This window comes from Aquarana catesbeiana, linkage group LG08, assembly GCF_042186555.1.
Source record: "Aquarana catesbeiana isolate 2022-GZ linkage group LG08, ASM4218655v1, whole genome shotgun sequence".
Lineage (NCBI taxonomy): Eukaryota > Metazoa > Chordata > Amphibia > Anura > Ranidae > Aquarana > Aquarana catesbeiana.
In genome coordinates, this window is record NC_133331.1 from 285,143,944 (window position 1) to 285,157,555 (window position 13,612).

Sequence of the window (13,612 nt, forward strand, 5' to 3'; positions counted from 1 at the left end):
TCTCCTGATCCCTGACCATTTCTATAGTTGTGGGCTCCAAAAAACTCTTTCATAGCTATCACATTATAGCTACATCTATGACTTTACATGTCACATCCAGCCATACTACATCTACTGCATTCATCATGTACTAGTTTGGTGTCCTTCAGCCCGTTATTTGCTGTAGCAGGAGTCTTCTAAAAGCATCAGATCCTGCACTTTTCTGTGCAGCCACAGAGAGGCCTGTCTCTGCCTCCCCTCCCATCTCAGCAGTTGGCAGCAGAAAGGACAAAGCTGGAGGATGCTGTAGGCCAACACAGTGTTCGGTTGCACTGACAGAGACTGATCCTACAAAGACAGAAATATGGGTAAAGACTCCAGGATTGCTATCCTGACCCTACATCTTTAGGCCTCTTTCACATGGGCGTTTCGATCAGGTCAGCCTTTCCTTTTTTCAGGCGGACCTGATCAGAAGGTCCATGCATCTATGGATAGGCAGGTGTAGATGGACTTGTACCAGCAGGTACACGAAAAAAAAAAAATGCAAAAGAACTGAGTCCTCTTCCGTTTTTGTGGAACTGATCAGAGGTAGCCAGATGTGAGTGGACAGAGGAGACCGTTTACACTCGTCCGCCCATAGAGCAGGACAGGGTCTGTCTGTGTCCTCTCTGCATAAATTGAGCGGACGCGAATGTGACATCCATCCTGTTCTGCTCCGATCGGCAGGGGATCAGTCCATGTAAAAGGGGCCGAAAACTAATCATTCACTGGCCCAGAACAATGATGCAGGCATTGACATCTAAAGTCCTGGTTATATTCAGCAGAGGTGAGGAGGATTCTGGGAGGTCACATGACATCACTCTTATCTCTATTAATAAAACACAGACCTGACCGGAGAGGTGAGGAGGATTCTGGGAGGTCACATGACATCACTCTTATCTCTATTAATAAAACGCAGACCTGACCGGAGAGGTGAGGAGGATTCTGGGAGATCACATGACATCACTCTTATCTCTATTAATAAAACACAGACCTGACCGGAGAGGTGAGGAGGATTCTGGGAGGTCACATGACATCACTCTTATCTCTATTAATAAAACACAGAGCTGACCTGAGAGGTGAGGAGGATTCTGGGAGGTCACATGACATCCCTCTTATCTCTATTAATAAAACACAGAGCTGACCGGAGAGGTGAGGAGGATTCTGGGAGGTCACATGACAACACTGTTATCTCTAATAATAAAACACAGACCTTATCTCTACTAATAAGGTAAAGTGAGTAAAAGGGAAAAAAGGGTTAATGAACAGGGAATTGCAGGGTTTCATAAAGGGTTAATATACATTAAGTGAAAAGGGGCAGAATGAATTAATGGAAAGTGAATTGAAGTGAAGAAATAAAGAGTTAAAAAAAAACACTGAATGAGAGGAGACACTGAAGGGTAGATGTACATTGAATAGAAGCATAGCAAAGGGATGATGTATATTGAATGGGAAGGAGGACAATAAGGATTAATACACACTCAGACTCTGGGCAGTAAAGTGTTAATGAGCACTTCCTGTATACGCTCAGATTTTGAAAGGTGCGTATACAGTTAATGAGCACTTCCTGTGGTGCTCTTGGACACTTTGCACACTGTGCGTTCCACCTCTGAGCAGACATTGGCCACAACAACATGGAGGACGATCACATGACATGTCACATGTGTTTGTGTATCTAATCCCCCTGAGGCCGTGTTGGAAACTGGCAATGCCCACACTCAAGTCGGTTGGTGTTCCATGGTCATGTGTCTGTTGCGAGGGGAGGAAACTGGAAGTCACATGGCAGGAGTGGGCGGGTGTCTGTAGAGGAGGGGTAATGGCTGCACACACAGAGGACAAAAGTTGCTAATTCGTATTCCGGAGATCCCATCACCCATCCCATCCTGTGCTGTGCACGGAGATAATTCCTACTACTCTACAGCCGCCACCAGATGCCTTCTAGAGTTTTTCTTCCGGGAAGACCAGTGGTGGTGTCACCATCAAGGTGCCTTCATCTACCTCTCCAACCCAGAGAAACAAGTACAAGCAGATTCTAGAAGTCACCCAGAAGATCATTGATCTGCTGACAGGAGAGGTGAGCGGTGCCGGGAATTCTGGGACATTATCCAGTAACAGACAAGGGATGTGTCTGGATGGTGACTGTATCATTGTGTGTGTCAGGTTCCTATAAGGTGTCAGGATGTCACTGTCTATTTCTCCATGGAGGAGTGGGAGTATTTAGAAGGACACAAGGATCTCTACAAGGACGTTATGATGGAGAATCAGCCGCCCCTCACATCACCGGGTAAGAGGAGACTTAGGAGAGAAAGTGGGGGCAGTATGGAGGGTCAACCTAGATCCCCCATCATCTGATAAACACATAGAAATAATGTATTCAGTCAGTGTGTGTGTTTCTTACAGATGGATCCAGTAATGGGAACTCACCAGAGAGATGTCCCCGTCCTCTGTATTCCCGGGATTCCACACAGGAAGGTCACACCATCCCTCACCATCATCAGGTAGATGGGTAGAACACAAAGTTTCTCCAGACTGTATGAGATTATAATCTTTTATGTAGTCTTAGCCTATTGGTGATGAGATTTTCATGATTTTTATTTTCCATCATTTTGTTGGTTTAGCATGAGGAACAGATGTATGTGAAAGTTGAGGTTAAAGAGGAAGAAGAGGAGGTGTGCGTGATGGATTATAAACAGTCTACAGAAGAGTTTGGGATGACGGCAAACATTAAACGGGAGGAATCTGTAAATATAATCACAGGTGAGTATTAAGCACTAAATTATATAAACTGTTTGTTTTTTTATTAACCACTTAAGCCCCGGACCATTTGGCTGACCTTTTTGCGATTCGGCACTGCGGTGCTTTAACTGCCAATTGTGCGGACGTGCGACGTGGCTCCCAGACAAAATTGACGTCCTTTTTTTCCCACAAATAGAGCTTTCTTTTATTGGTATTTGATCACCTCTGCGGTTTTTATTTTTTACGCTATAAACAAAAAAACTTACTTTTTGCTATAATATCCCCAAAAGATATATATAAAAAAACATTTCTTTTCCTCATTTTAGGCCGATACGTATTCTTCTACATATTTTTGGTAAAAAAAATCGCAATAAGCGTTTATTGATTGGTTTGCGCAAAAGGTATAGCGTCTACAAAATACGGGATAGTTTTATGGCATTTTTATTTTACTTTTTTTACTAGTTTTTTTTTTTTACTAGTAAAGGCAGTGATCAGCGATTATTTTTTTTTATCGTGACTGCGACATTATGGCGGACAGATCGGACACTTTTGGCGTGATATTGGGACCATTCACACTTATACAGCGATCGGTGCGATTAAAAATGCATTGATTACTGTGTAAATGTGACTGGCAGTGAAGGGGTTAACCAAGAGGGGGCGCTGAAGGGTTTAAGTGTGTCCTAGGGAGTGATTCTAACTGTAGGGGGGATGGGCTAGGTGTGACATGACACTGATCACCGCTCCCGATCACAGGGAGCTGTGATCAGTGTCATTTGGCAGAACGGGGAAATGCTTGTTTACATTAGCATTTCCTCATTCTTCCTCTCCAAGAGACTATCGTGGGTATCCCCACAGACATTGAGTCCGTGGGACCCGCGATCACACTCACGGAGTTTGCGGCAGGGTCGCGCGCGCCGCCCCCGGCAAATTAAAAGGGACGTACCTGTACGCCAATTTGCCTGTCTGTGCCATTCTGCCGATGTAAATGTTCGTGTGTCGGTCGGCAAGCGGTTAATAACTGAGGATCTGTTGACCTTCACATAATAAGGATTAGTTCTAGAAGGACGTCTTGATGGAGAATCAGCCGGCCCTCACATCCCCGGGTAAGAGGAGACTTTATTGTAAAGGAGAGAGCAGTACGGTGGGTCCACCTAGATCCCCCATCCTCTGATAAACACATAGAAACAATGTATTCAGTCAGTGTGTTTGTTCCCTACAGATGGATCCAGTAATGAGAACCCACCAGAGAGATGTCCCCGTCCTCTGTATTCCCAGGATTCCACACAGGAAGATCACACCATCCCTGATCAGGTAGATGGAGATGAGGGTAACACCTTGTATACTTATACTCTTCATTCAGTTTATAATATTGTGCTGATTTTGTGTATTTTAGGACGATGACCAGATTTATATCAAAGTTGAAATCAAAGAAGAAGAGACGGATGAGATGGATGATCAGCCCTGTGTGGAGAATGCTATACCTCCAGAGCGCAACACAGGTGAGTATTGAATGTTTACTAGTGCTATTACCAAGAATATATGCCTACCTCTTCTTAAGTGTTTCTATGCTGTTGTAAAATTATTCTGCATGCTGAATAGTAGGGATGGGCGAACGATTCGGCCCGAGTATAAGTTGGGGCCGAACTTTCTTTATTCGGCGAATAGCCGAACAAACGGGTCCTTAAACCATTTGTTCACCCCCCGAACTGAACCACAATGCATTGCGGCGATGAACGGTGCATTGCAAGCCCTGATTGGCTGAAGCAGTGAAAGCTTCAGCCAATCGGGGCACAGAGCACTGTCGGAGTCATGAATGGACACTGTCATTATGACTTTATCCAATCATGGCTCATTCCCACCCCACAGTATAAAAGGAGTGTGATTTTGGCATGGAGAGAGATAGAACAGGGCTCTGTTCAGTGCTATCAGTTAGTTAGTGTGCTATACTGTGCTATTTTGCTTCAATTGTCAGTGTAGAATATTAGTTTAGTGTCAGTCTAGGGATAGTGTGAGTGTAGTAAGGAGGACCATCGTTCAGCTTTGCACAGTGTGCAACTAGAGTAGGTACAGCTCAGATAGTTTCACTGTAGTGTAGTGAGACCGTGTCAGTAATCTTGACATTAGTGTATAGCTAGAGTAGGGACAGTTCAGATAGCGTCAGTGTAGTGACGGTTGAACACCATCTATTTGGTTGTGTTACTACCAGTTTACCGCCAGTTACTTCTGCGTGCGTTACTGCCAGTTTAACGCCATATAGTTCTGTGTGCGTTATTGACAGTTTAACACCATATAGTTCTGTGCGTCACTATACGTTTGGCGCATTATGTTGCAGTATATTATAGTGTGTCTGTGTAGCATGAGTACTCAAATTAAAGTGCACCAAACACCTCTTTACATTGATTAAAGTGCATCTACGTACAAATTTCAACTTCTTCTTTACACTTGCTTATAAGCACTGCCCACTCCCTCCCGATAATGTCTGAGAGGACAACAAGGAGAGGCAGACGTTCCCTTGGCACTGTAAGGGGGTCAGCAACAAATGTGACCACAGGCAAAGGTGGACGTGGTGGTCAGTCCTCAGGCAGGGCATCATTTCCTCTGTTTAGTGAGTTTGCCCATGCTATCCAGCCACAGCATGCAGAGGAGGTGGTGGACTGGCTTACTAAACCTTCCTCATCCTCCTCATCCTCTGTCACGCAAGTAGAGACAAGTGTGCAGTCCCCTGCAGTTGTCAGAGTGGATAAACCCGCCTCCTTGTCCACATCTATTCCTGCCATAGCCCCAACATCAGCCATTGAGGAGTCAGCTGAGTTATTTGACCACAGCGTCAGCCACTTGCTCCTTGATGATGCCCAGCCATTACTGGATTCAGATGTTGGTTCTGAGGTTGAGGATGACAGGAACATGAGCCTAGAGAGAGGGAGGAACACTGGTAGACAAATTGGCATTCGTGTTCCCCAAGCCGCAGCCTATTGCCAAGTTGTCTCCAGTGGTAATGATGAAGATGGAGGCGAAGGAGATGATGATGATGAGGTCACTGATGCGACTTGGGTGCCAGATAAAGCAGAGGAGGAAACTGAAAGTGAGGCGGCACAACCCCAAGGAGGCCAACATCAAGAAAGAGTAGAGAGCAGCCACCCTATTCCATCACAGCTGTTATCTCCCGGCCCACTCCCCAAAGCTCAGCTGTCTGGGCCTTTTTCAGCACATCTGCAGCAGATCGCACTGTTGCTATCTGCAAACTGTGTCTTGGGCACATCAAACATGGCAAAAAACACCAACCATTTGGGGTACCACATGCCTAACAAGGCATTTAACGTCCAACCACTCAGCCCGTTGGCAAGAGCACCCAAAAGCCACTCAAAAGGGGCACAAATCTGTCCCTCCTCCTCCTCCTCCTTACCCACTTTAGTCTGCCCCTGCGATACCGAGTCATTACCTTTCAGCAGCCTCCACTGACAGGGATGATGGTATAGTACAGGGTATCCCAGGTCCTAGCAGCACATCTGCCAGCAGCAGACCACCAGCTGTAGACTGTAGCCGGCAGAAAAAAAAATACAGTCCCTGCCACCCACATGCCCAGCGTCTGAATGCAAGCTTGTCAAAGCTGTTGGCTCTCCAACTTCTGCCTTTCAGCCTGGTGGATTCTGCCCTCTTCCGTAAATTCGCACAATTTGCTTTACCACAATGGCAGGTTCCCTACTACTTTCCACGTAAGGCCTTTCCATCTCTCTACCATCACGTGGAAGGGAATGTTCTGGCATCCTTGGGCAAGGCAGTCAGCCGTAAAATCCAGCTTACTGCTGACACGTGGTCCAGCAAGCATGGGCAGGGACGATATATTTCACTCACAGCACACTGGGCAACACTGCTTGCAGCTCGAAAGAATGCAGGACAGGGCTCGGTGCTGCAACTTATTGTGCCGCCACATCTCCATACAGCTGGTGGTGATGATGCCAGACCTGTGAGCTCTACCCCCTCCTCTGCAGAATTGTCCTATAAACATCAGGTACCCCCTAAGCGTTCAAAGGGCTATTCTCGGGGCCAGGCTAAAAGGTACCATTCAGTGCTTCAACTGGTGTGTTTAGGGGACAGGAACCACACCAGAGCAGAGATTCTTGCAGCTCTGCAGGGACAGGCCCAGAGGTGGTTCACACCATGCCAGCTGGAGCCAGGAATGGTGGTGTCCGATAATGGCTCAAACCTCCTGTCCGCCCTTAGACAGGGAAAGTTGACACATGTGCCATGCATGGCACATGTCCTCAATTTGGTGGTGCAGCGTTTCCTAAGTACGTACCCAGGGTTGCAAGATGTACTAAAGCAGGCCAGAAGAGTCTGTAGCCATTTCAGGCGGTCATACACAGTCAGTGCTTGGTTGGCTGAAATTCAGCGGGAATTCCACTTGCCCGTAAACCGCCTGATTTGTGACCTGCCCACCAGGTGAAACTCAACTTTGGGAATGCTGCAGCAGCTATACATGCAGCAGAGGGCTGTCAACGAGTATCTGTGCCAGTACAGCACGACGACAGGCTCAGGTCGCCTCGGCTTTTTTTCCCCACGCCAATGGCTGATCATTAGGGATGCATGCACTGTATTGTCACCATTTGAGGAGGCCACAAGGATGGTGACAGTGCATGCATCAGTGACACAACCCCTGTTGTGTTCCTGCTGGAGCAGACTCTGCGTGGCATTATGGACAGGGCACTGAAGGCAGAGCAGCGGGAGGAAGAGGAGGAGTTCCTTTACTCTCAAGGCCCACTTTATGCAGACACCATCATTCCTATGTCACAGAACACAGGAGGAGAGAGGGGAGGACGATGAGGAGGAGGATTCTGGCACTTTCATAGGCTTCGAAGAAGAGGAAGACATGCGTCAATCTGTAAGCGAAGGCTTTCCAACCCCAGGACCCTTGGGAGTAGTACATGGCTGGGAGGAGGAAGTTCCAGATACTATCATCCTGAGTGACCCAGAGGAGTCTGCTTCTCAAGCCTCTGCAAATTTTAGACGCATGAGCAACCTCATGCTTCAAAGCCTGCGAAAGGACCCAAGAATACGTAGCATAAAGGAGAAGAATGATTACTGGTTTGCAACCCTCCTTGACCACCGTTATAAGGGGAGGGTCTCAGAACTTATCCTGTCCCCACAGAGTGCAGACGATAAAATCTCTTGAGGATACGTTAAAGAGGATTTTATTGAACATTTTTCCTGACTCCAGTAGGTTGCAGTGTCGTGGAAAATGTCGTTTTGAATCTTCTGTTGGTCAAGAGAGGAGCGCTGGAGAAGGCATCCGCCTAAGTGAGGCATTTCAGAATTTTTTTTTAGTCCTCGCCGTCCAGGGCTGTCAGCTTCCACATCCAATTGGCAGCGTCTGCATCACATGATGGACGATTACCTCGGGGCCAAAACAGATGGAGAGCTTTCCAGCTGACGATCCACTAACTTGCTGGGTCATGAGAATAGACCACTGGCCAGAACTTGCCCAGTATGCTATTGAGTTGTTGGGCTGCCCTGCATCCAGCGTGCTTTCAGAATGGGCTTTCAGTGCTGCAGGAGGTTTCATTACTGATCAAAGAAGGCGTCTGTCCACAGACTCCATGGACCGTTTGACTTTTATAAAAATGAATCAGTCCTGGATTACCAACTATGAAGCCCCTGATGCTGATATCACTGATTAAAACTTTTTGGGATGTGGAATCTCTGCAGGACTTCGAGGCTGCCTAGATTTGAGGGTGTTCAGTCATTTCATCTGGCAGAATGTTTTTGATATAGGTTTCATGGGCACAATTAACACCCAAAGACCAATTTTTCTCCACCTGTTTGACAGGTGCATATCATTGCAATTTTTTACAGCAAGGCCAGTCCAATGGTGGGAAGGCACCACCGACACCCAAAGACCAATTTTAACACACCCGTTACTTCTATCCAAAGTCATAGTGACACCAAAATGTATCCAAAAAATCTCTAATCTTGTTCCCAGTGCCAGTTTGTTACCAGTCCAGTTTATGCTTTCACTTTAAAAATCAAAATATCACTGCTCATTTAAAAATAACGTTTTTCACAAACATTTTTTTTATTGATGCATGTCCCCCAGGGCAGGACCCGGACCCGGACCCCTATAACCATTGTATGCCCAATTATTTGCATATAAGCCTTCAAAATTACGCTTTTGATTCTTGACGTTCGGGTCCCATTGACTTTAATGGGGTTCGTTATTCGGGTCCGAACTTTCGCAGTGTTCGAAAGTTCTGGTGCGAACCGAACAGGGGTCCGTTCAGCCCATCCCTACTAAATAGTAGCTTTAAAATTTCTTATATAGAAACCCCTTTGCATCATACTACCAGGAGACTAGTCCTAGACTAGGGAAATGGACATGTGGGTGATCTGTTACAATGACTGACAAGCTCTGCACCATGAATGTTTGAAGAGACCAAGGCATCACCATGAAATGAGGTGGGCATATTGTAGATCATATAAAAGGTCCATCTTCATTCCTCAATATAATGTCATCTTCCTAACAAATGAGGTGAAGATACTGTACACCATATGAAAGGTCCATCTCCATTCCTTAATATAACATCATGTCCCCAATAAATGAGGAGGAGATACTGTACACCATATGAAAGGTCCATCTTTATTTCTCATTATAAAGTCATGTCCCCCACAAATGAGGTGAAGACAGTGGTAAGAGAAGGTCATTCCGTGTCCAAGCAAAGATCTCAAACGTCCATCACTGCCATCCTTGTATCAGCATCGCTACGCAGTTCCAGGCCTGCCAATCAGGTTTGGTGTGAATCGTGCTGTGCTGTTTGATCTTTGCATATTACTGTGAATAATATCAGAGTACAGGGGTCAGGGCAATGTAACATACTGTATGTAGGGGTCAGGAGTGTATTCACTACAGAGTGCAGGGGTCAGGTGTATGTAACATACTGCATGTAGGGGTCAGGAGTGTGTTAAGTACAGAGTGCAGGGGTAAGGAGTGTTTAACATAATTTAGGGGGCAGGGTTGAGGAAAAATACGGAGTGCATTCTATAATGTAGTGAGAGGGCAGGAGTGTATAATGTACAGCGTGCAGAGATCAGGAGTAAAAGAATGTACAGCCCAGTGAACACCATGCAGGGGTCAGGAGTATATAACATACAATGTGCAGGAGTCCGGAGTGTATAAAGTACATGTGTACAGTGTTGGGGTCAGGAGTATACACACCTTGCATACAGCACCTCATATGAGTCATTTCACCTCCTTTATTCATAAAACAGCAGTACTCTCTATCAGGCTTTTCGACAACACAAAAACACATGTACTGTAAATAGCAAAAAGAAGAAAAAACTACTCCTGCGCACAAGTGGATCACCAGACAGATAGTACAATAACAAAGGCCTTGCTGCCCTCAAGGACGGGGAATCCTAGTAGACAACGAGAGAAAGGGGAAAAAGGGGCACACCAGCCTTGTGCATTATCTTTTAAAAATATTTATTGAATAAAATGGTAAAAAGGACTCACAAGCATCACTACCAGCTGACAGCTGACCAGTACAAGATCACTACCAGCTGACAGGCTAAGCTCTGATGAAGAAAGGATGTCCCCTTCGAAATGCGTCAGCTGGTAGTGATGCTTGTGCGTTCCTCCACGACCCTTGGAAGGTATCGCTCATCCTAGATCGCTTTTCCTTTTTACCATTTTATTCAATAAATATTTTTAAAAGATAATGCACAAGGCTGGTGCGCCCCTTTTTCCCCTTTCACACATGTACTGTACACAGACGCTCAAATCCATTCACATATGTACACTCACCAACCACTCACCACGCAGAACCCCTACACACACATTAAAACACTGAGCACAGGGCAGCTGCCCCTCCTTGCTCCAGCCCTGGGTGGAGATACTATACACCATATGAAAGTTTCATCTTTGCTTCTTAATAATGTCATGGTAATGTGCACAACATAGCAATTTTACCAGAGTATGTACATCAAGACCAACCGACTCCTAGTTAGTTTAGTTGTATTTGTTAGTGTGTTAGTGTTACAGTCACACCCAATTCCATGGCAGAGAGAAACTGTTGACCACTAAACAAACGTACAGTACACATGACGGCAAAACATGTTAATTTCTCATATTAACCAAATCCTTTTCTCTAACAGATGGGTCAACTGTGTGGAATACATTTCAACAGCATTTTATTTCCTCTCCGAATGACGTGGAACCATTTTTGCCTGATCCTCACCCTGAAAGTTCCAATGCAGAGAAGTTAACGGATCTTGCTAATCCTGGGGAATCTTCTGATAAGTCTCATACTGTTCCATCAGATATTCAACTAGGATTTCAGAATGAAGGTCAATCAAATTCACCTTCCTTTGATAATTCAGGCTCTGCCACCCATAAAGGTGGGAAGATATTTCCATGTCCTCACTGTGAAAAATGTTTTTCAGCAAAATCATTTCTTGACAAACATCTAAGAGTACACACTGGGGAACGTCCATTTTCATGCCCCGAGTGCGGGATTAGTTTCAAGTCCAGCTCAAATCTCTTTAGACATCAAAGACTTCATGCTGGAGTGAAGACCTTTTCTTGTTCGGTATGCGGGAAATCTTGTGCAGACAATGCGAACCTTGCCCGCCATCTACTGAACCACACCGGTGAGAAACCTTTTCCATGCTCGGAGTGCGGGAAGCGCTTTAAAAGGAAGTCTCAGTTGACTGAGCATTTTAGGGTTCACACGGGTGAAACTCCTTTCTCGTGTCCAGAGTGTGGAGAAAGTTTTATGCAGAAATATGATCTCACCGTTCACCAGAAAACCCACACAGAAAAAATTCCATACATATGTACAGTGTGCGGGAAAGGTTTTACATGGAAGCATACGCTCCTCCTACACCAGCGAACCCACACGGGCAAAATGCTGTACACGTGTACAGAGTGTGGGCAGGGGTTCATCCGGAAACGCACATTTGTCAACCACCAGCGAACCCATGTGGATGAACTTCCAATCTCTTGCCTAGACTGTGGCAAACGCTTCACTCAGAAATCCGCTCTTGCCGAGCATCAAAAACTTCACGTAGACGAAAGCTCCTTGACATGTCTGGAGTGTGGCAAATCTTTTCAATCCAAGTCCGAACTTTACGTACATCGGAGAGCTCACGTCCGCGAGGAGGTCTTTCCATGCTCAGAATGTGAGAAATCCTTCAAAACAAAGACAGAACTCCTTCTGCACCAGAGAGGTCACACTGGTGAGGTCATCTTCTCTTGCTCGGAATGCCTGAAATCCTTCATAAGAAGATCAGACCTTGTCAGACACCAAAGAGTCCACACAGGGGAGAAGCCATTTCTGTGCTTCCAGTGTGGTAAACGTTTCTCACATAGAGGAGGTCTCAGAGGCCACCTAAAGCTCCACACCGGAGAAAAACCCTTCTCCTGCCCTGAGTGCGGGAAATGTTTTAGCAGGAAGGACAATCTCATTTCCCATCAGAACACTCACAGGGCAGACACACCATTTTCCTGTGCGGAGTGCGGGACAGGGCCTGGAAGTCAGGTCTTGTGTTCACACAGCGGAGCAGCCATCTTCTTGAATGGAGAGCCAGAAGTGTTAGTTGACAAACGTCTACCAAGGTAAATTCCAGAGACGTTCTCGTTGGATTGAATGAACTGACAAATCTCTCACATTGATGGAACATTTAATCTACAAATATCCAAAACATCTCACGGGTTGTCCTTACCACAACTCAGCACTTGTAGTAAACTGCCTGCTCCTTTTTGGTGGTTGTTGTTGTTGGCTTCTGTACTTTTGACTTACACTGAAATGCTTTCATTTCAAGACTTTTTGTACTAACTTTTTTGTTAACGCAAGGTTTCATTTATAACTGTTTGTTCCCATAAATTTTTTTTTGTTGTTTTTTTAAAAACATGTGTAGGTAATAAAGGAATTCCTAGAGTGCCATTCCTGAAACCGCTAGTTGTCCAGATACTGTGGTGAATCTCTGGCTTATGCATTTCTGCATTTGTGATTTAAAAAACATGGGGACCACCAGATTGGTGTATCAGCCAAGCAGCTTCCAGAACAAGTAGCTGACAATGGCAGTCTATGAACTTCCTTCAGACGCTTTGGAGGTGAGAGCCAGCTCTCCAAACATTGAACATTCGCACCAGGAAGCCTTTCTCATGTTCCAAGTGCAGCAGAAGTTTCAGGTTCAAAGTGCATTTTTTTTTTTCATTGCAATTTCGGTTACAATGGGCATTTTCTATACATAGGGAAGGAATGTTACATGTAATCCTGTCCATATCATATCAGTAGCATTAAACAGACACCAATGCTTGACCGGACATATTTATAATAAAGAGATGTTAATGTAAATCTGTTTTTTTTTTGCTGCTTTGACATTTGCCCCTATGATATGTTATTCTCATGTATATCGACCCATGTGAATCAAATTTTTTTAAATAATTTGCTTCATACAACAATTTATACAGTGGGAGAGCTTTATTTTGGTAACATTTTCGAGATGGTATGTCCAGGATTTTTCCAGTGCAAGACAATCAATTGTTTGGCATAAAGGAGACATTAGAGTTTCAATGTCATTATCCTTGAACTCACAGCATACATAAGGCAGGGTTTGCATATGTTCGGAAGTGAGAAGTTCTGTGATAAACATTTTTTTTTAGTCCAGAGTCGTCTAATTGTAAGACGCTGCCCTATCTAGACGGTGTAAAGCAGGGCTCAAAATTTTAAGTCCTGAGTTACTAGCAAGACCTTAAGAGTTACTTGCCACCAGTTGCCCCACCCAACCCCTACCTTGCCCCTAATTCCACCCCTAAACACGCCCTCATAAATTATCTCATGAAATATCAGTGCAGCATATCAGC

At 45.2% G+C, this 13,612-nt stretch overlaps 1 protein-coding gene across 1 annotated transcript; it reads left to right on the forward strand.

Moving 5' to 3' along the window:
• Nucleotides 1–1,752: 1,752 nt before the first annotated feature.
• Nucleotides 1,753–13,103, forward strand: LOC141104585 (uncharacterized). The gene is made up of 7 exons (XM_073594205.1): nt 1,753–2,092; nt 2,179–2,302; nt 2,419–2,516; nt 2,637–2,775; nt 3,974–4,065; nt 4,148–4,253; nt 10,900–13,103. The coding sequence occupies exons 2-7, from the start codon at nt 2,218–2,220 to the stop codon at nt 12,363–12,365; spliced, it is 1,986 nt and encodes a 661-aa protein (XP_073450306.1). The 5' UTR covers nt 1,753–2,092; nt 2,179–2,217; the 3' UTR covers nt 12,366–13,103.
• The last annotated feature ends 509 nt before the right edge of the window (nt 13,104–13,612 follow it).

Bases quoted from the DNA above. Each gene is read 5' to 3' on its own strand.
- LOC141104585 (XM_073594205.1), top strand. From the start codon at position 2,218: ATGGAGGAGTGGGAGTATTTAGAAGGACACAAGGATCTCTACAAGGAC. The intron at 2,303-2,418 runs GTAAGAGGAGAC...TGTTTCTTACAG, and splicing joins GCCGCCCCTCACATCACCGG to ATGGATCCAGTAATGGGAAC. The intron at 4,254-10,899 runs GTGAGTATTGAA...TTTCTCTAACAG, and splicing joins ACCTCCAGAGCGCAACACAG to ATGGGTCAACTGTGTGGAAT.